Here is a 21029-nt window from a genome sequence, read left to right on the forward strand (position 1 = left end):
CAAGTTCTTCTTCAATCATTTTCAGAACCTGCATTTTCAACCATACGGTTGTAGAAACCAAAACAGCATCACCACCAGATGGGACAGTGCTCCATCACTGGGCACAGAACAGAAATGGAGAAAAACCCCATGGAGGCAAAGACTGTCACCAGACCCCGCACTGGTGGGCTGCAATATGTAGGTGAAATAACTAGCAGGACGTATGGATACAAATAAGTCTGTGAATAAAACTTATGATTGAGAATTCTGCAAAGCAATACAGATTAGCATTTTTAAACATGGCAAAAAATGGATGCCACCAGCTATTCGCAAGGAAAGTCATCTATCCTTTAGATAGGGAAAGTTGTATGCAGGAACATTTGAGTATAAACTTCACCCAAGAAAACAAGCTGGATGTGAATACCAAATGGCTGTGTCTGTTCTGATTTATTGTATTTAATTATGGATCCTACATAAACATAATAGCTCTACTACCTTTGCTGCAAAGAGCTCAGCTTTCATACAAACACAGTATGTCAGTGTTTGAATAGATATGAGTTTGATCTTTTCACTTCTGCGTACAGAATGGGAACAATGTCAAAATCTGTAAAGAAGCCGCGTTTACAAATACATACTTTGTAATAAAGAAAGGTGCTGCCAGAACTCCGTCTCTAGGTTAGTCCGGACTTTTTCTCACTAAATCAGCTGGCTCTATGTGTTCATCAACTGGACAATTTTCCTGAACCTTCTACTGGACTGAAGAAAAGGAGACATTCTCTGCTTCTTTGACTGGAATAGCTTCTTAAATCTTGAAACCTTAGAGATCATTCTATGGGGGGCAGTAATCCTTTGCAAGGTCTTCTGTATGTGACCATCCTGAAAAAAACAAAAGCAACATTTATTATTCAAAAAATAAAAGCAGAGTAGCAACAGTAACATTTGGATAATGGCACTGCCAATGGCAAAATTAGAGCTGTTTCCTGTCTTATGGTTCATGACAATGAAATTGTTTTCAGATTGGTCAGAAATTAGCAAACCCGATGTGAATTCTAGTTGCTTGTTTAGTCAGACTCATTTATGGACCATGAAAATTTACGCGACTAAAAATTGCTGAACATGTCACATTTAGCAACTGTGTGCTGACTTACAAGTTTATCACTTTTGTGACAGCCAATAACGTGCTGCATGATGGGTGTTGGCACTGTACAAAGGGTTAGCAAGCACAGGGAGTTCAGCCCTAATCCCAGATCTTTTTTTCTTTTTTTCCATTCTATTGTGTCATGTAAAATGTGAGACCTGGGACAGACGAGACTCTCTTCTATTTATGAGGTCTAAAACCTCCTCATTCCTTATTCCTCATCGCTTCATTATATGCATTTTACTTCCAGATGAACATTTATTGGTTGTCAGCTCCCATGCATACAGAGCTTGCCCCCTATAACTAAAATCAAATTTTATGGAGCCGAGTCGTGGACTATTTGGAACGAGTCACTGGGTATGTAACACTATGCGACGGACTTCTTGGGGGTGCACCACCAACTTCCTCCAACTTGCTAAGATTATATAAATAACTGAAAATCACAAGAAAAGTCACATAATGTGACATGGCCATAAGTGTGGATGTAATGACGGTGTTTCGGCTGGAGTTGCTTTATGCTTTGTGTCCAATGACCCCAGATTAGGGTTCAGTTTACTTTAACCTTAAACTCTATTGACAAACTCAGAACATTGGTGGCGGGATAGATGATGGATTGAAATTTTATTCATTCAAATACCCTTTGCTATGAAAAACCCTTCATAAAATAAAATGGTAGATACAAGACACGGCTGCTGATACAAAAGAGGTAATTGACTTGTTCTGGCACAGGAGGAAAACCAGGTAAGGCTGCTGAGTGTACCTGCTCTGCTGATTTCTCTCATCCATATAAAGAGAATCTGGCCTGTCTGCATGAGGGGGGCATTTGCAACAAGAGCTAAGTGGTCTGTGCAGAGCCATTCTGTCTAAGCGGTGGGCGATGAACCCAAAACATGTGGCAACCATATGATGATTAATTTTCCAAAGAGATAGATAGATAGATAGATAGATAGATAGATAGATAGATAGATAGATAGATAGATAGATAGATAGATAGATAGATAGATAGATAGATAGATAGATAGATAGATAGATAGATAGATAGATAGATAGATAGATAGGCGGCACCGTGGCGCACTGGGTAGCACTGCTGCCTCGCAGTTAGGAGACCTGGGTTTGCTTCCCGGGTCCTCCCTGTGTGGAGTTTGCATGTTCTCCCCGTGTCTGCGTGGGTTTCCTCTGGGTACTCCGGTTTCCTCCCGCAGTCCAAAGACATGCAGGTTAGGTGTATTGGTGATTCTAAATTGTCCCTAGTGTGTGCTTGGTGTGTGTGTGTGGGTGTCTGTGCCCTGCGGTGGGCTGGCGCCCTGCCCGGGGTTTGTTTCCTGCGCCCTGTGTTGACTGGGATCGGCTCCAGCAGACCCCCATGATTCTGTAGTTAGGATATAGATAGATAGATAGATAGATAGATAGATAGATAGATAGATAGATAGATAGATAGATAGATAGATAGATAGATAGATAGATAGATAGATAGATAGATAGATAGATAGATAGATAGACAGACAGTGGGAGGTATGTGCAGGTGATGGTGAGGATCTAATCATAGATAGAGAGATAAAAAGGAGTGTCACAAAGGCGCTATATTGCGCCCGACCCGGCACAGACTTGACACAGGAGGCACTATCAAATACAACTATTTTATTATTCTTCAGCTGGAGGGCACGTCTTCCCCATAAACCCCCCAGCTACAACACAGTTCCAAGCACTGTTCACCACCAGTACAGTCCAAGCACAAAACCTTCTTCTCCTTGGCACCACCACTCCTCTCTAGCAACCTTGTCCTCCTCCACCCGACTCTGGCCCTTGAGTGGTGGTCACTGGCTCCTTTTATAGATCACCTGGAAGTGCTCCAGGTGCTTGATTACCGACTTCCGGCGGCACTTCCAGGTGTAATGAATCTGTTGCCCATACGGGCTCAGGAGCCCCAAACACAGAACCCCCTGGCGGTACCTGCGGGACCCAACAGGGCTGCCCCCAACTCCAATTCCCAGGGAGCCCTGTGGGAAACCCAGGCACTACTCCGGCCCAGGGGGGGCAGCCATCTAGCGTCCAGGGGGAGGTATTGCACTTTCCAGGGCTGCTCCCCCCGAATATAGTGTGCAGGGGCGTCCCGGCTGGGCATGGATGCCAGCCGCCTGCCACAGGACATACTCTTAGAAAGCCAGACTCCCGTATTTCAACATTTAAACAGCTTTTAAAAGGCTCTTCTCTTTGAGTGCAAATCTCTCCTTTCATATTTCAATGTTGCCAGAATGTCTAACCTCATTCTTCTGATTCCTTGGGATTCTCGCCAGGTCCCTTGCGGCCCTCTTTGTCTTCTTTGGTTTGGCACAATAGGCCTCCAGCAGCTGCAGATCACATCCCCGGAGACAACAGAGCTCCACGATGCCTTTGACCCGTACTTGACTTGAATAACGGGAACCGTAGTGTTTACCTGAAGGAAAAAAAAAAAGCAGCTGGCATTACTTTGGTGTGGCAGGCTGTGCCCACCAGCTCCTGGAAGGACTTTGTAAACTTTATTGTCTACAAGTTGCAACATCATGCTTTTAGTTAAATAATTATGACTTTATTTTTTTACATTTTGTCAGTATAAGCTTTCGGATGGGGAAAACTGCAAGGGAGGAACAGGCTGACAAAATGTTAGATGATGAGACTTGACAAATGTAAGAAACAAAAAGCTGGGCTGCGCTGCAGATGCTATAGCTTTAAATTTCACCCTATCTAACCAAAGTGCTTACACTGAAGGTATGAGAACTGTTAAGCGCCTCTTACCTTGGGGGGTGCTATATTAAATGAGGTTTAGTTGGAATAAAAATGGCTTTGGTATTTAATTACCCTGAGTCTATTAAGAGCTGATATATTGGAAGTATACAAGTTTTCCAAACTGGGAAGCTTCTGGAATATTTTGAGACTTCAAGATTGGGTAGGGTGTGAGCAAGAAATAAATAGTAATCTACCAACTGATATTTTTTTTTGTTCTTTATTTCGCCTTATACAATTTCTTGTATTAGGAATTTGTTAGTTTTCACATACCCCATGGGGTCAGAGTGCAGGGTCAGCCTTTGTTCTGAGCCCCTGGAGCAACTGCAGGTTAAGGGTGTTGCTCAATGACCAAGCAGAGTAAGATCTTTTTTGGTAGTAGCGGGGATTTGAATCAGCAACTTTGTGGATACAGGCTGGGATCCTTGGCCTCACAGCCACCACTCTTCCCTGTTATTATTTATTTAGGTGATTTTTTCACACATTATATTGCAAATCACAGACACTTAATACAATATCATGAACAATTATAATATAAAATTGATACTGAGCAGGTAGTAGAGACCAAATGGAAGGCCTCATGGTGTACAGGCTGCTGTACATGCCAGGTTGCACCAACAGTGCCATCTATTGAAAACTTTATCTGGTTATAATGCCATTACAGACACCTAATAAAGTCAGTTATTCTTTTCCTGTGCCTGCTTTTTTCAATTCCAGCTTGCAATGGTTGGAGCCTGGATGGGGTACAAATCCATAACAGAGCCTTTCACACCTCACAGAGTAAATTAGACATCAAGTGCAAGGAGAAATTGGATTAGAATGCTTACTTTTCTCATATTGTGTATATCTGATAAACAAGCACATAATCTAAACAGGATTTGAATGACTAGGCACCTCTGTAAAGCATTTTACTGGCATAATGGCTAACTTGGACACTATGAAACAAAACCATAATAATGTTGCATTCCATTTAACTGGGAGGTTAGATGTTGGAGCTGGGAATGACACACCCAAGTTGACCGCATTCCTGTAAAACATCTGGAAAACCAATACGGGCAGATCCAGGAAAATCTTTGTTGTGCTTGCTCTGTTGAAATACATAGCGGTTGAAAACAACACATTACGCTGTATTTTGTGCATCCAAACACTGTAACAACATACCCACAGGTAAAAGTTGGACAGTACTGTGTGTGTGACTGATTTAAAGAAACACAAATAGACTAATCAACAGTATAATACTACAGCTTTTATTAAAGTTCACAGTGCATGTCACCATTTTGAATGGGCATCATCATCTGAAGTCGGACAGACTCAGACTTGAGAGACCAGCCCTGAGTTTCTGACTAGGAAACCTGACTTAAGGGGGTGTTGAAGTTGGTCGTCCTTCACAGAAAAAAATAATATTTCAACACAGTAGTCAGAGAGGATTTTCTTTCCATGTCACTTGTTGTATTCCTTACCTTTACGCATCTAAATTATGTTTTGTACATTTTGAATACTACATACGTTTGCAAAATGCAAATCACTTATCGGTTGCTACTGTTTTGTGATAAATCTTGTGTCCAGCAGCATAACCATTCCTTCAAGGAGGACACTTCCTCTTCCTGTTTCTGCCGATGTGTGCATGTCCAGTGTAGGTGAACTGCTACTTCATATGTGTTTTTCGTCTTTTTAATGGGGGTGGAGATACTTTAGTAAATGACGTGAAAACGCAAGTGCTGACAGAGATTGTGCTCAATTAAAAATCAGTTTTTATATGAAAACACGGTAGGTTGGATGAAGTATATAACTAACTATTTTACCCTGAAAGTTTTGCATTCCTTACAGGAAAAAAATCTCAGATCATATTGGTTATTACCCAAAAAACAGAATTAGTGAAGATCACAGATTTTCTCCATAAGGCCTTAAAAATGTTTGGAAAAAATGACAGCTTATTGGTTAATAAAACATTTTAAAACACACCTGACTCCATCGGTATCACTATTGGTGTAATTCATCTGCCGGCTTTTGGTTTATTTCTTTATTTCTGTATGTATGTGTGTGTGTTTTTTTTAAACTATTTGTGTAATTCATGTGTAGGCTCTTGGTTTATATCTTTATTTCTGTGTGTGTGTGTATTTTTCTCCTAGGATCTAGTTAATTTAGGTAGGCACATCCTCTTCTTGCTTCAAAGTGTAATCAGCTTCTGTCCACTGCTTAAGGCTGAAGTATAATTCTTAATAATAACAGAGCTTATAATCTGCTATCAAATGAGTCTCATTTAGGGAACTTATCTCTGCAGGATCATCCACAATGTAGGAATCAGCTCTAAACGAGGTGCCGTCCCACTGCAGGTCGCCATCACGCATATCAGGCTGAATTAGAATTTGGGATGCAGGAGGATTCCAGAGACAAACATACATAGATAAATGAAAATTCATGCAACATATACAATTTCAGTCAGTGAATGGATTTGACTTGAACCCAGTAAGTATTCTATTTTTCATCATTAGTTGGTATGTTGGAAACTGTTTTATAAATGTAAAGATATACTTGTCAAAAGAAAAGCATTTCTCTACTAAAAGCCAAAAAAAGGCAAATGAAAGGAGAAGAGAAAAAACAAAGAGGGTATCTGGGTCAATAGAATCAAGAAAAGCTACATACTGAAATAGAATCCGCGGTCTCCACACACGAAATGCAGGTCCTCCACCAATTCCCGGCCACACCGTACCTTGGAGGCTTCAGTCTGAGGTGCCAGAACGAGGAAGCAGAATACAGGGTACAGGAGACAGAATCCCACCAGTGAACTCCGAGACTACAAAAAAATAAGAAAGAAACCTTTCATAGCACCTTTCTGTAGGTGAAAATCAACTTTATGTACAGTACAATTGTTTTATGCATTTGCAATTACAGCAATATAAGGTGCATAAGAGTGACACAGTAAGTCTGTCATTTACAATTCAGTGACTTGGCATTTATGCCTCACACTGTGTGGTAAACATGCTTTCATGTAATATAATGACAAAAGTTAATTTATGAAGTACTTTTTATGGAAACAACATCCCTCAATTACATTGAAGGGGGTCACCTACTTCCGCCTTGCAGCTAAACTCTAAACTTACTGCTGGATTATGAGGATAGCTCTTTAGTCATCCAGCCAGATTGGCAACCTCCTGGAAATAAGCATCAAGTAAAATTGCTTGTGTCTGTTGGCACCAACAGACACCAGCAAAACATACTTCTCAAAAGCTATAAATGGGGCAAGGCATTACACACTTAAAAAGCTTAGTCTTATGTGGAATACTGACCTATTCATCAATTTGTAGACTTGATTATTCATATTATGGGTTTTGAGTAGCTGGAGTCTATTCAGGCAGAATAAGACACAAAGCAGGAATCATACCTAGTGTTGGTATACCAGTTCATCATAGGGCACATTCATACACCCGCGCTCATTCAACTTAAAAGTTTTGCTTCAACAATTAATCTAATATACAAGTTTTTGGGATTAATCCAGACAAAAGCTTTCATCAAAACAGGGAGAACATGGAAACTCTACACAGTAGGTGAATGAATCAGAATCCAGTCACTCTACTGGAACTATCAAACAGCAGTTCTAACAACTGTGCCATCAAGTGGGAATTATGTGTATCTTCATTTTATGGAGAGCCTGCAACAATAAACACCCTCATAAGATGTTTTACAGAAAAAAAAGCTATAACATAGCACAATATTTGAACATCTGTACATTTTTGCACATGCAGTGTACTGTTCAAGGTTGTGTGTGAGTAAAGGCGGTGAGAGGAATGGAGCTGCTCTAAGGCTGCAGCTGGAATTCACAGCTCCGTGCCATAATCACAAAACAGTTTACAAAGAATTCCACAATAACAACAAAACACGTATAAAAGTAAAACTTGGCTGATTTTCTCATTATAGCCTTACCAGGAGCCACGGAACATAATAAATAAATGTAATTGTGGTACAGCAGGTAGCATCTCTACCTCACTTTGGTTTGATTAATCAAAAAACCCATCCAACTGCTACACACCAGACACAATTATATACAAATTCAAAAGAAAGAACATGAAATTCATAAGGCTTTGGTAAGGCTTAATTGTGAATACCCTATTCATAGAATTTATTTATGTGGAATGTAAAAGCTTTAAGCAGGTGTAAGCTATTTATTTATACCATTAGGTTCCAGTTTGTTTGGTCCTGATGAAGGGGTAAGATTCACAAATTTCACTGGCCTTGATCGACAATGGATGAATAATCAGGGATACAAGCTTCAGGAAGGCTTCACTGATTTTGGACATTTTGTTATTTAACACCACAAATTTAAGGGCAAATTAGCTGATCAGACTATGTCTTGATAGAAATTTATAGACTATTAGTAGAATTTGTGCTCAAGTAAAATAATATTGGAAGTTTTTGTGCTCCAGTTCATTTTTTTAATGGCAGTCAGGTAACTGCAACTGTACTGTTTAAAAATGTGAACATAGATTTTTGAAATATGACTTTACTGTTCTTCATTTTGAGCTTCTCTTTGATTCCCAACTCTGGTATCCTGTGTATGTAGTTTGGGAGTTCTCTCCTCTGGAATCTGCTTTCCTCCCGGTAGGAGAACCTGTACTGAAATTTCATGACATGCCACAACCGGCCAACACCAAAACTGATCATCGCCTCAGAGTCCACTGTTGTGGTTAACTCCTGTTTGAGGGAGAAACATTTTGTGAGTGCAAAGGATTCAGTCATGCTTAATAGGATAAGAGCGGTTGATGATACTAAATGATGGATGATGATTCAATTATTATTCAAATTGACAATGGGAGGATGAATTGCTTAGTAAACATGGAAATACTGTTGGTCCAATTGAGTTTAATAAAAAAATGTAGTCAAAGAACAAAGCAAGACGCGAAATAAATGAAATGCCGAGACTAGAAAAAGGTACTGAAACAAAAACACTGGGCACCTGAGTGAGCCAACAGTGGTGGACAGCAGCCTGATTATATACCAGCCTATAAGCAAACACCAATCAGATGACGGAACATTACAGTTACCAAGCAACTGAAAATGGGAGGCGTGGTCAAAGTTGAATTACATGTGGTGGATGTGGACAGAAACAATCTGAACATGAAAGGTACAGCCAGAGACATGAGTGGGTGGTGAACAGGCGTCCTACTAGAGCTTCTTCCTGGAAAAAAGTCTTACAAATAATGAAAACATAGATGAAAATTGGTGTGTACCAATTAAGTGTTTGTGCAAAGGTTGCCAGTGGCTGTACTTTAGGACTTGGGTAGGATGATTCTCCGCTAATAATTGGGACTGGAGACACAGAAGTGCCCTCTAACTGATCAGTCACCTAAAAAGATGGACTGGTGAATCCTACCAGTAGGTCAGTCCATTTCCATTTTGTATTCAGAGGTGCCACATAGGGATTTAATTCAAGGGATGAAATTTAACTGATGTGGAAGGATGATCCACAGTGTAAATAGTTTCTTTGCTCTTTTTAAACATGCTCCTCAGAATTATGCCCATACATCTAACCGCATGAAATCCCACATCCTCACCTTTGAAACATCCAATTGACTATCCGCATCCCAGTAAGTGTTTGCATAGTAACAATTTCCTGTGATTGGTACCCCTTGCAATCATTAATGCAAATATTAATGTGACATAAGGGTGGGGGTGTATTGTGCAAAAACAGAAGATGTTTAGGTTTTAACTTTCCCTGGGGGAAATCGGACTGCCTCGCATCAAATCAAGTTTGTCTGGGCGTAATGTGTAGTCTTCTTTATAATTTATTTCAAACTAATTGCAAATTGACCTCAAGCTCCTACACACATCTTGTTACTAGTTTCCTGCCACTGTGGAACAGTCAAAATACTAATAATAAATATAATTTAATCCAAAAACAAGGCTGCTGCCTTCATTTAGAAGCTCTGTTCAAAGTCTTATCTTAACAACATTTCCATTTTTATCCTAATTTCCATAATGATCTAACTAGATGCAGTATTTACCTGTATTTGTAAAGCAGACAGAACATGGGAAAAGCCCAATGTAAATAACATATCATCTTCATCATTGTCATCAGTTTAATTGACATTTTCAGGGTTTACCCAGGTTAGCCAGTTGACCCACAAGCATAACATAACATAACATGACATAACAGCATAATATTCTCCAACTTGCTTAATCCAATTTATAGTAAAGCATGAGGTGCAAGTCATGAAACAGACCTGGACGGGGCAGCGGTCTATAGCAGGGCACACTTAGGCACATGCTCACATTCAAACTGACAAGCATGTCTTGAAAAAGCCACTCAGACATGGGCAGGATATGCAAACTCCACACAGGCAATGTCCAGCTTGGCACACAGAATGCTGGATCCTTGAGGTGGCCACACTAATTATATAGAGATCACTAGAGAAGTATGAGCTATGCTGGGCTGAATTGCCTGTTCTCATTGTAATTGTCCAAATGTCCTAATTTGCTAAACACTGTGCCATCGCCCCTTCCCATTCAAATAATACATTATATAAATCTACAAAATGCATTTATTTTATTTTTAATATTACATATTATTGTCACTGTCCTGCGGTGGGTTGGCACCCTGCCCAGGATTGGTTCCCTGCCTTGTGCCCTGTGTTGGCTGGGATTGGCTCCGGCAGACCCCCGTGACCCTGTGTTCGGATTCAGCGGGTTGGAAAATGGATGGATGGATTATTGTCACTTGAGACAAAATACCAGCAATTTATTATTTTAATATAGTGCCATTTACATTTTGCATTGACATAAAAAAACACTTAAGTGGAGACAATTAAAGGACATTCAGATCTTTCACCTCCTTGTTTGTCTCTAAATTGGCTTTTCTCAGATTTGCCCCTTCTTGGAAGTGATTACTTTCATAGAATCAACTAAGCTCAGCTTGGTTGCCATTTATCTCAGACTTTAACCACACATTGGTGCCTTTAAGTGTTTTACTCTATATGAAGAGTCATCTACTTCCTAAACCCATTATCTAGAGCAGGGTCATGGGGGAGCTGGATCCTATCAGTCCCTGGACAGGGCACCAGACCATTCTAGGGCCCAAACCACCTAAATTGCATACTTTTGGACTGTGGGAGGAAACCAACATCAATGACATCATGCAAACTCCATGTAGTGAGCAACCAGGACTTGAACCCTGGTCATCTTGTTACGGGTCAACAGCGCTGCCTCTGTGCCATCATGCTACTTCCTTTCTTTGGAATTGACAATTACCAAACCATATTGATATTTCTCATATCAAAAATTAACAAAGTTCCAGATGAGAAGTTAAATAAAGGCTCTGCCAGCATTAACCTTTACTAACATGGTTTGACACAGCAAACAGCATAGTCTGGATTATTCATGTATATACCTAAAGGCTCCCATAACACCCTAACTGACTCAGTTCCTGCTTACTTGCCCATCTTATGTGATGCACAATGTGTGTGTGTAACCAGGCTGCCACATTAGCTGAACCAAGCTGCTCTGGAGGATAAGATGAGCAGAACCACAGTGAGAAAAAACACTTGAGATCCTTTGAATGTATGGAGGACACTATATAAAATTGCTTAAAAGATTATTCTGGTCACACTTGAGGTCTATGTGTCCAGTTTGTGTCTACTATTTCATGTGTATGGCATGTAAGACCAGTAGCTTCATCAGCTCTCGGTTGTTTGGTTATTGATACTTGTAAATGGCTTTGTAGTTGTTTTAATTTTCACTTGCATAACAAATAAAAACATTCTTAACACCTGTACAGTAGACAGCCAGGTCAAGACAGGTGTGGGAGCGTGTACTGGTACAGCACATTGCCTCACCCACCACACAATGAAACAGCTTGGGATCCCAGTTGGCAACCCCCCAGGCAGACACGCGGTCCAGTCCCATCCTACGAAAAGACCCTTTATCTGCCGCAGCCAGGTGTTACGTGGGCGTCCCCTTGGCCTCATCCAGCCACTCAGGTCCTCAACAGTAAGGATCCTGTGAACCGGATCACCCATGGAGAATCGCTCCACATGGCCGTAGTGCCATATCTAATGCTCCCTAACAATGTGCCTCATTCAGGAGTCCTTGAGCAACTGCTCATTTGGCACAAAGTCAAATCAGTGCTACCCAAGGATTCTCCGAAGTGACACAGTACCGAAGGAGTCCAGTCTTTGTCTCAGGTCACTGGATAGCATCCATGTCTCACAACCATATAGCAAGACAGGAAGCACCGGGACTCTAAAGACTTGGAACTTCATCCTTTTGCAGAGATATTGGGAGCACCACACACCCCTTTCCAGCAACCTCATGACACCCCCCGCCCCATGCTCTCCCAATCTGTCTACTGACTTCATAGGAAAAGTCACCAGAGACATGAATGTCACTGCCATGGTAAGTAAACCTCTTGACAAGGTTGACACTCTCTCCGCAGACAGACACACTGGTGATGACTGTGCCCAAGAGGTCATTAAAGGCCTGCCAGCACATAAACATAAAAATGGATCAATAACTCTATGTGTTAATGTACTGTGCAAAGGTGGAATGGAAAATTAATTATCCATCCATCCAGTTCATTTTCTGAAACCACATGGCATAATGCTAATTACCGGTAGTTAGTCTTTATTATTTTGCACACTATCTCAAATTTAAATAGTTGCTCCAGCAGACCCCCGTGACCCTGTGTTCGGATTCAGTGGGTTAGGAAATGGATGGATGGATGAAAGAAACTAATGAAGGAAAAGAGACAAGAGTAATTACCATGCTCACACACTCAGTTGAACAAAGTTGAATAATTAGTAATCATATATATGATTTAAAGAACAGCACAGGGTAGCATTCCTATCTCACTCCACTTGAACCCTGGTCAGATTCTATGTGGATTTTCTTTATCAGATTCTCTGATTTTCTCCTCAGGCTGACTCTGTCGGTCTGCCCAGTAATGAATGTGTGTTCTGTTCAGGGTTTAGAAAGGTTCTGGCATCACTACAACCAGAAATTGGAAAGGTGAGTAGAAAAATTTACCAAAACCATTTCTACTTTCTACTTTTACTACAACTACAGAAATTTAAATATCTTGGAATGTTAATGGACTGAAATGTCTATTGACATCCTTTAAGTGCCCAATATATCTTTATTTTGCTCACAGTAGAAGTACTAATGGTAATCCTGTTATCATGGGTACTGTCTACAGTGAATTTCTTACTTGCATGTCCAACCAACATGCAATACCATGATAAACAAGAATGCAATATGCAGGGGATATCATACGTCTAGACGCCCTTGCTACACATGGCCCAATAAAATTACAACACAACATAGTTCATAATTTATTGCGTTATTTCCTTCTGGGAACAGTATATTTAACATTATATCTACTCTCTATATATAAAATCCTAAGCCTAAAATTGCAACTGTGATGTTTGTATGTCACGTTTTTTGTCACGCTTTAAATCGGCTTATATTAAAACCTACATATATATGTTTGGTATCATTCTTTTCAGGATTTATCAAACTTTAATGTGATGTTGTTAGATTTTCAGATTTTTATTCCGTTTTTAAATTATAAGCTAAAAAATATCAAGAACTCACGTCCTGTGAGACGAGAGTTTGTGCCAAGAGATTTAACCATGCATGGGGCTGGAAATAAAAGACAAAGAGTAGATGACAAAGACAGCTGCTGTACAGGCTTTAAAATGTTCGAAGTGTTGTGCAAAGAGGAGGAAAAAAAAAACGGTATTTGTTTCCCATTGTATCACCGTTTAAGAGGGGGTTTCGGAGGAGCGACTGCGTCTCCTTGGGATGCGTTCAGCCCCCCTCTTCATGATGCTAGCATCAGAGATGCAAAGTGGCTGGAGTGCAGCGCAGGCTGGTGGGGATGGCGAGCAAAGCGAGTTATAATATAAGTTATAATATAGTTATAATATAATACTGGACATGCAAAACCTTAAATTCAGGCACTGTTGCATTACATCACAAAACGTAGTACATGACTTGCTTAGGCATTTATAGACAGAGGCGCCACTTCAGCATTTCAGAAATTAAATGGAGATTTATACAGATGGGGTGTAGCAGCTATTGCTAAAGACAAGGGGGTGGGTGTTCTTGTTCAATATTTTTAAATGAAAAAGGGATTACAATTACTCCACGGCAGTTCGAATAGCATGACACTTTAAAAAAAAACTAACATGGTAATTGGGTTTATAGGATTAATAAAGCTGCATCAGGCTGTACAAGTCCAGTTGCTAATCATAAAACATTCACTCTCTACATTATATTGTGCCTTTCACATCAGACTTTTAAACAGTGCCTTAAAATTTTTTACCTAAAAAGGTAACAGTCCATATTCAGAAACACTGGATATGTGGTATTCCAGTGAAGATTTTAAGGTAATTGGAAACTCAGAACTGGCCGGGGTGAGTGAGTAAATGAGTTGAGTGCGTTCTTGAAAGGACTTTCATCCCATCCAGGGCTGATTCCTGCATTGCACCTTCTGCTGTCAGGACAGGCCCTGGCATCGAGTGACCCAAAAAGTGGAATATCTGAGCTCATAAAAAGAATGGATTAATTTTTTGGAACTCCCATCTGAAAGATATCCAAATTTCATACGCTCTAAACCACTGGCACACGAGAAGGCAGCGTCAGAGAAGGCTTCAGTGGCTTTCTGTAATTAAGAAGATGACGCTCCTAGCCTCTAAGACACATGGCTCTTTTTTTTTAAAGCAACAAAAGCGACTTAGTTAGAAAAGAAACTAAACCTGAGCTTTGTAGCATGCGATTCTTTCATGCAAGGAAAGGAAAATGCTTTTTAAAGTAAAACATAAATGGGAGGCCAAAAAATGTGTTTGGTTGTTGGCTCTTCTGGCATTGTGTTTATTTATTTATTTATTTTTGCACATTTCCTGACATTGTTTTTTTCCTTCTTTTCAATAATATTATGCATTTCTAAAGCTTGTTAGCCTAAGCAAGAATCATCTCAATCAGCATCTGTTTTCTATGAGCCATTGCAGGGGTGTTGCAGGCTGGGGGGTGGTGGGTGGTCATGGATCAGACCTGACTGAGCCAAACAGGATAAAGAAAAGCAGCATTTAGACAAATGTGCTTCTAAAGCCGACTTCCACAGTCTGGGGTGCAGTGTAACTTTTATACCAGCACTCATGGAGGCGCTAGAGAGGCTCTTATTGTTGGACTGGATGGTGTATGCCTGCATTAGGCAAAATGAAACTATTAGTTGCAGTGCTGGAGTGTTAAATAATACAATCTGAGGGCAAGGCATACTTTTCCATTAACTCCCACATCGCTCCACATCCTTACTAAGTGTGAAATGACACATTTAATCCACATACAATATGTATTGTGATACAAACGTCATGATCTGATAACTCCACAATGTCCTGTGAAGTAAAATTTGTGAATTTCCCATTGGGATTAATAAAGTATCTAAGTATCTATCTATCTATCTATCTATCTATCTATCTATCTATCTATCTATCTATCTATCTATCTATCTATCTATCTATCTATCTATCTATCTATCTATCTATCTATCTATCTATCTATCTATCTATCTATCTATCTATCTATCTAAAAGGCACCTGTCCTTTTAAACTAAGCATGTGCAGTGTAAATGTAAGAAACATTTAACAGACATTGTACAGGTGACTGTCACAAAAACACAATCATTATATACACAATACGAAATGTGAAAAATCAGGAAAATGAGCAGCAATACTTTACACTGACGAATAGCTTTGACATGAGTGAGTGCCATTTTGATTTGTGGTCACTTGTGGTGCAGCAAGGCAGTGTGAACTGCATTCTATGACATTTGAAAAACTGAAAACGAAAATATTTATTTTACATTTTTAAAGGTTTACACTTAATTCTAATTTTTGTACTATTAACTTAACTACTAGGGTATTGTACCATGTTAGCCATTATGAATGTAGTGAGAAGTCAAGTAAAATGACACCTTTTATTGGCTAACTAAAAAACATTACAATATGAAAACTTTCAAGGCAACTCAGGTCAATTCTTAGATAGATAGATAGATAGATAGATAGATAGATAGATAGATAGATAGATAGATAGATAGATAGATAGATAGATAGATAGATAGATAGATAGATAGATAGATAGATAGATAGATAGATAGATAGATAGATAGATAGATAGATAGATACTTTATTAATCCCAAGGGGAAATTCACATACTCCAGCAGCCTCATACTGATAAAAAACAATATTAAATTAAAGAGTAAAAAAAAAAGTTAGCCAATAAAAGGTGTAATTTTACTTGACTTCTCGCTACATGTATTATTAACTTGTAATGTAAAAAGATACTCTGGCATAAAGATGCCACTCTAAGCAAAATGCCACCCCACACCTCAACCCTGATTAGTGGTAAGATAAAGACAGCCATGTCAGAAATGTTATCTGCACTTAACCATGATAATATTAGTTGCATATATAATTCTTCTATTGATAGTGACTTACATATTACAAACACATCATGCATTTTCCACATTCATACAGTTGGAGCACTGATAATTTAATCAGTTTGCTCAGGATTAGGATTGAACCAGCATCCTCATTAATTACAGTCCAGCAGCTTAGCCACTAGGCTATCCTTTATATACAAATTTCAGGTAAGGAAGACAGATGTTTCAAGGTAAGGTACTTACGTCACTGCAGGATAGTGACATGTTGCATGTTGATAAGCACATGCATGTATGAATTTCGCTATACTCTGTACAGGTGACAATAATTACTATAATAAGCCCTATAATAATAATAATATTAATTGTATTTATATAGCACCTTTTCCATGCTCAAGTTGCTTATATCTTATGTACAGAGGGGCACAGCTTTTAGACTTGGGTCTAACAAATTTTACAATTTCTGTGTGGATAGTACTTTGTGTTTCCTCCCTTCATCCTATAGATTCTTTCCATAGAATTATTAGGGTGTTGTACCATGTTAGCCATTATGAATGTAGTGAGAAGTCAAGCAAAATGACACCTTTTATTGGCTAACTAAAAAGATTACAATATGCAAGCTTCTGAGGTAACTCAGGCCCCTTCTTCAGACAAGGTTGAAAACTGTATTGTGACTCTATTTCAGTGAGATAGCCACCACTATGATGAATGGCATCCCATTCATGGTTGGATCCTGCTGTGTTAAAAAAAAAGATGGTATAGAAAGTGGATGGTTGTGATTTGGATCTCAAACATAATCAAAATGAAATATATCCATCCAAAATCCTGAAACTGCATAGTTCACTGGCTATTGCAGCAAAACCTGAAACAGCCCTGAGAAGAATGTCAGGCAGTCGCATCACACTGGAGCAGCTTGGAGACCCCAGTTACCCTAAAAGGTCTTTGAACTATTGGACAACTGGACAGAAATGGGAAGAACGTGTAATTTCCAAATAGACAGCGACAAGGCAGGAATGGAACTCTTCAGCTCTGTGAGGCAGTATGGCTATCCATCAAAAATACCTACTGCTATATAATGAAGCTTTCTTCTTTGATATACAGTGCACTACACATGCATTGCAAATTCACCTTATGAATATTAAAACTAATGACAACTCAAAAATGTGTGAAACTGTATAATTGAGTAACTGCAACTAGTTATCCAGTAAAAAGAGAGGAAATGTAAGGGAGGAAAGAAGTGAGGATAACAGATGTGGAATGGTAGCATCTCCAGTTAATGAGGAGAGTGTTGATTTTCAGATTAGATTCAGTATTAAGGCAAGAACAGACCAACATGTAGAAAGATATCTGTACACATTCATAAGTCATATATCAATACGAATCTATTCATTTCACGTCCCATCTTTGCCCCAATCAGAAATGCATCAGCAGACACAAAGCAGGAGTAACACCTTGGCCGGGATGGACTCCTGTCAGTACTGTAACTGAGTATCCATCCTTACACTAATCCTCTCTATTTTCAGAGACTTGTTTGGTTGAGGTATAATTCTCATTTAGAGCTTTACAAAAGTGAAATATACGACACCGTATAAAGTATGTGTTCTACAAGCTGACGCTGTGTACAGATAACGCTGTAATGTTTCATTGCAAAATCTCCGCACTCACCCACTTCGTGCGCATTTAACGGAAAATCAAAGTCAATTTACTAGTCCGAGACACGCGATTTTAATGCAACCCATAGTATAAGTTAACTTTTTTCTTGCGAGGTTTAGCTATTAGTTCTATGATCATTCAGTCTAAGTGACAATTTAACTCTCTGCTCTGTTTAAATAATCGTGAAGTATTTTAATCTTGAATGTTGCCCTGGATAAAGTCTTCTGCCAATAATTATTATGCAATAATTCGTTAGAAATAAGGCAGAAATTTTACTGCTCACTGACATAATAATAATAATAATAATAATAATAATAATAATAATAATAATAATAATAGCAGTTAAAGCTCCCCCACGGAGCCTTTTAATCCCAATAAATATGTTATGAACTCGTCAAAACATTTCTGTTTTCCTTTCTCATCCCGTCCGTTTAGTACACAAGTACCAATAAATAATAAATAATAATAATAATAATAATAATAATAATAATAATAATAATAATAATAATCTACGTGATCGCTCTTTCCACAGAACGCGCAGTGGATTTATCGCGAAGCCAGCGCTCTGAACCCTGTCCGTTAAGAATAAACAAGAAGCCATCCATCCTTCTACGTACACGAGTAAATCATTTTTAATGATAGAAAAAGAGGCGCCATTGACAAACATTGGCCACACTTTCGAACAGGGTTCAAACGGATTGCTATATTGCATCGGTTAGTCGTTTATTGCTATAAAACACAAACAAAGCCTTAGATGAGAAGATGCCCCTCATATAAAGTGTTGCCACTGGTGCTAGCAAGTCCTATTTGTGACCAAGCAAAGCGTTTACCCAGGACGTTAATAAAGGCACTTAGGTGGCCTTGTTCTAATGTGTTCGAGTTTTCTTTTCAAGCTGCTGCAGAGACAAGCTGTTTCTTATAGCGTCTTACAGATCGTTTTTCCGCAGAGCTGCGCGTAAGCGCCGTTCACTCTAAAGAGCCCACATGTAACGAAACGGACGTTGAAAGCGTTGCGACAAACAGAGAAAGGCGTATTCCATCTTGGGACGTGAGGTACCTTGATCTGTCGCGGCTTCTTGGAAGGTGAGCATCCCTCCGGTAGTCCGAAAACTTCAGAAGACACCATCGCCACCCGATCTGCCAAGCGTCGCACACCCCCTTCTGCTGCATTTTAAACTGGAGGGGACGGAACTGCTTTACACCCCCACCCATACGGGGATGGGGCTACCTTATCTCTATTTTCTAAACGAGACTGTCGTTTATGTGCGCGCGTCTCCGCCACAGCGCGCCTGGCTTTTATAACGCAGGGCATGCAATTGGGCAGCCTGTTATAGAATACAAAAACGGAGGAAACTCGTTCAAGCACTAAAATTTACAAGTCGGTGCTCGCAAACCGTAAGCGCGTCAAGCCAGGGTGCTCTTCCGTTCGATTTAGAACATATTTAACAAACCAGATATGATCTGCGTATTTATTTTGGTTAATAGAAAACGATCAGTGAGAAAAGGACAGCAATAGCTTTCAAAAACAATTCATAAATGTATGCTTTTCTCAATTTTTTTGTAATCTATCTGGAAGACATACCCAATATGCTGTATACGACTCCTTGTCTAAAAGTGTTTTGTAAACTACTCAACAGCCATACTTGAGTAAAAGTGCAGGCGATTAACTTTTTGAAAAGTTGCTCAAGTAAAACTCCTCAAGTAAAAGTTTTTAATTTTATCATACTAAAGTACAAGTAAAAGTAAGATCTCTCCCTGATTTATATCCATCTATTTATCCTTTTTCTACCCACACTTTTTAAGTCATTTATAATCTACAATGGCACTTTACTGGGTTGTGTGGTTTCTCATAGGTGTATTACTTGGCAAAGAGCTGTTTCATTCTGTGAAGGATCCTTTTCACATGAATTGAATCTTTGGGATATTAAATGATTCCTAACACAAGGACAACACAGAAATCTTTTAATGCATAGTAAGCTACCTATCAGGACACAAGAGATCAAGAAAACTTAAACTCAGGCTGTGGTATTGTCTGAAATGAGAGTCTTTTTAAAATCAGTAGCCCATTGGGATTTATAAATCTGTTATCATCAACTATTCATGGTTATTTACGGAACCCGTGGGTCTAAATAAATACAGGTTAATTATTAAAGGTTGCAGATGATTCTTTTGGGAACCAAAATGCTCCCCTTACATTACACTAAAGGACCACTTGGGCATCTTTATTTTTTTGCACTCATCCAGAGAACGGTCATAAGAATGCTAGAGCCGATCTGAGCAAGCATTGGGAGAAAGGCAGGAAGAATCCCTGGACTTGGCGCCTGGACTGAGCTCAGAGTTTGTTTAACACTGGTAATGTTACAATGAAGTGTAAAAAAGATAAGAGCGTTTAGTTGTTTCTTCTTTACAGACTTTTGGAGGAACTAGGAGTGTGCAGGCATGTTCAGTTCAAAATGACAGACAGACAGACAGACAGACAGACAGACAGACAGACAGACAGACAGACAGACAGACAGACAGATCGATCAAATTACATCTCTGACAGAAAAACTAGGGAATTGTTCTGTCCATCAAACTTGTATGGGGAGCTGACAGGTAATTTCTTCTGTTATTTCGTTCAAATATTGTTTTTATAAAAACTGTTTTCTTCAGAAATTTTCTTCAGAGACCTAAAATGGATATTGTCTGGATACTTCCAGATGTCTAAATGTGTGAGCAGTGGAATTTTCATGGCAATTGCTTTTCATTCAGCTGGTACAATAACGGGAACCTTCTTTCCTTTTGACTGCAGGTTGTACCTAGAAACGGCTGTCTCTGTGCTAAAAGTTGTGGCCAGCATCAGAGGAATTACAAATAATATATAAAATGCTCAAAAAAAATTAAAGGAACACTTTGAAAACACATCAGATCTCAATGGGAAAAAAATCATGCTGGATATCTATACTGCTATGGACTGGGTAATGCCACATTGTTTGCTGGAAATGAAAATTATCAACCTACAGAGGGCTGAATTCAAAGACACCTGAACAATGGTGTAGCAAGACTTTTTGTCACCCAAGGCAGTCTTTGAGT

The 21029-nt window shown here is 39.3% G+C and overlaps 1 protein-coding gene across 1 annotated transcript; it reads right to left on the reverse strand.

Moving 5' to 3' along the window:
- Positions 1-495: 495 nt before the first annotated feature.
- Positions 496-19110, reverse strand: LOC114649665 (insulin-like growth factor I). The gene is made up of 4 exons (XM_028799125.2): positions 19015-19110; positions 6521-6671; positions 3379-3551; positions 496-855 (listed from the first exon to the last, which is right to left on the reverse strand). The coding sequence occupies exons 1-4, from the start codon at positions 19081-19083 to the stop codon at positions 691-693; spliced, it is 558 nt and encodes a 185-aa protein (XP_028654958.2). The 5' UTR covers positions 19084-19110; the 3' UTR covers positions 496-690.
- Positions 19111-21029: the final 1919 nt, after the last annotated feature.

This window comes from Erpetoichthys calabaricus, chromosome 3 (assembly GCF_900747795.2).
Source record: "Erpetoichthys calabaricus chromosome 3, fErpCal1.3, whole genome shotgun sequence".
NCBI lineage: Eukaryota > Metazoa > Chordata > Cladistia > Polypteriformes > Polypteridae > Erpetoichthys > Erpetoichthys calabaricus.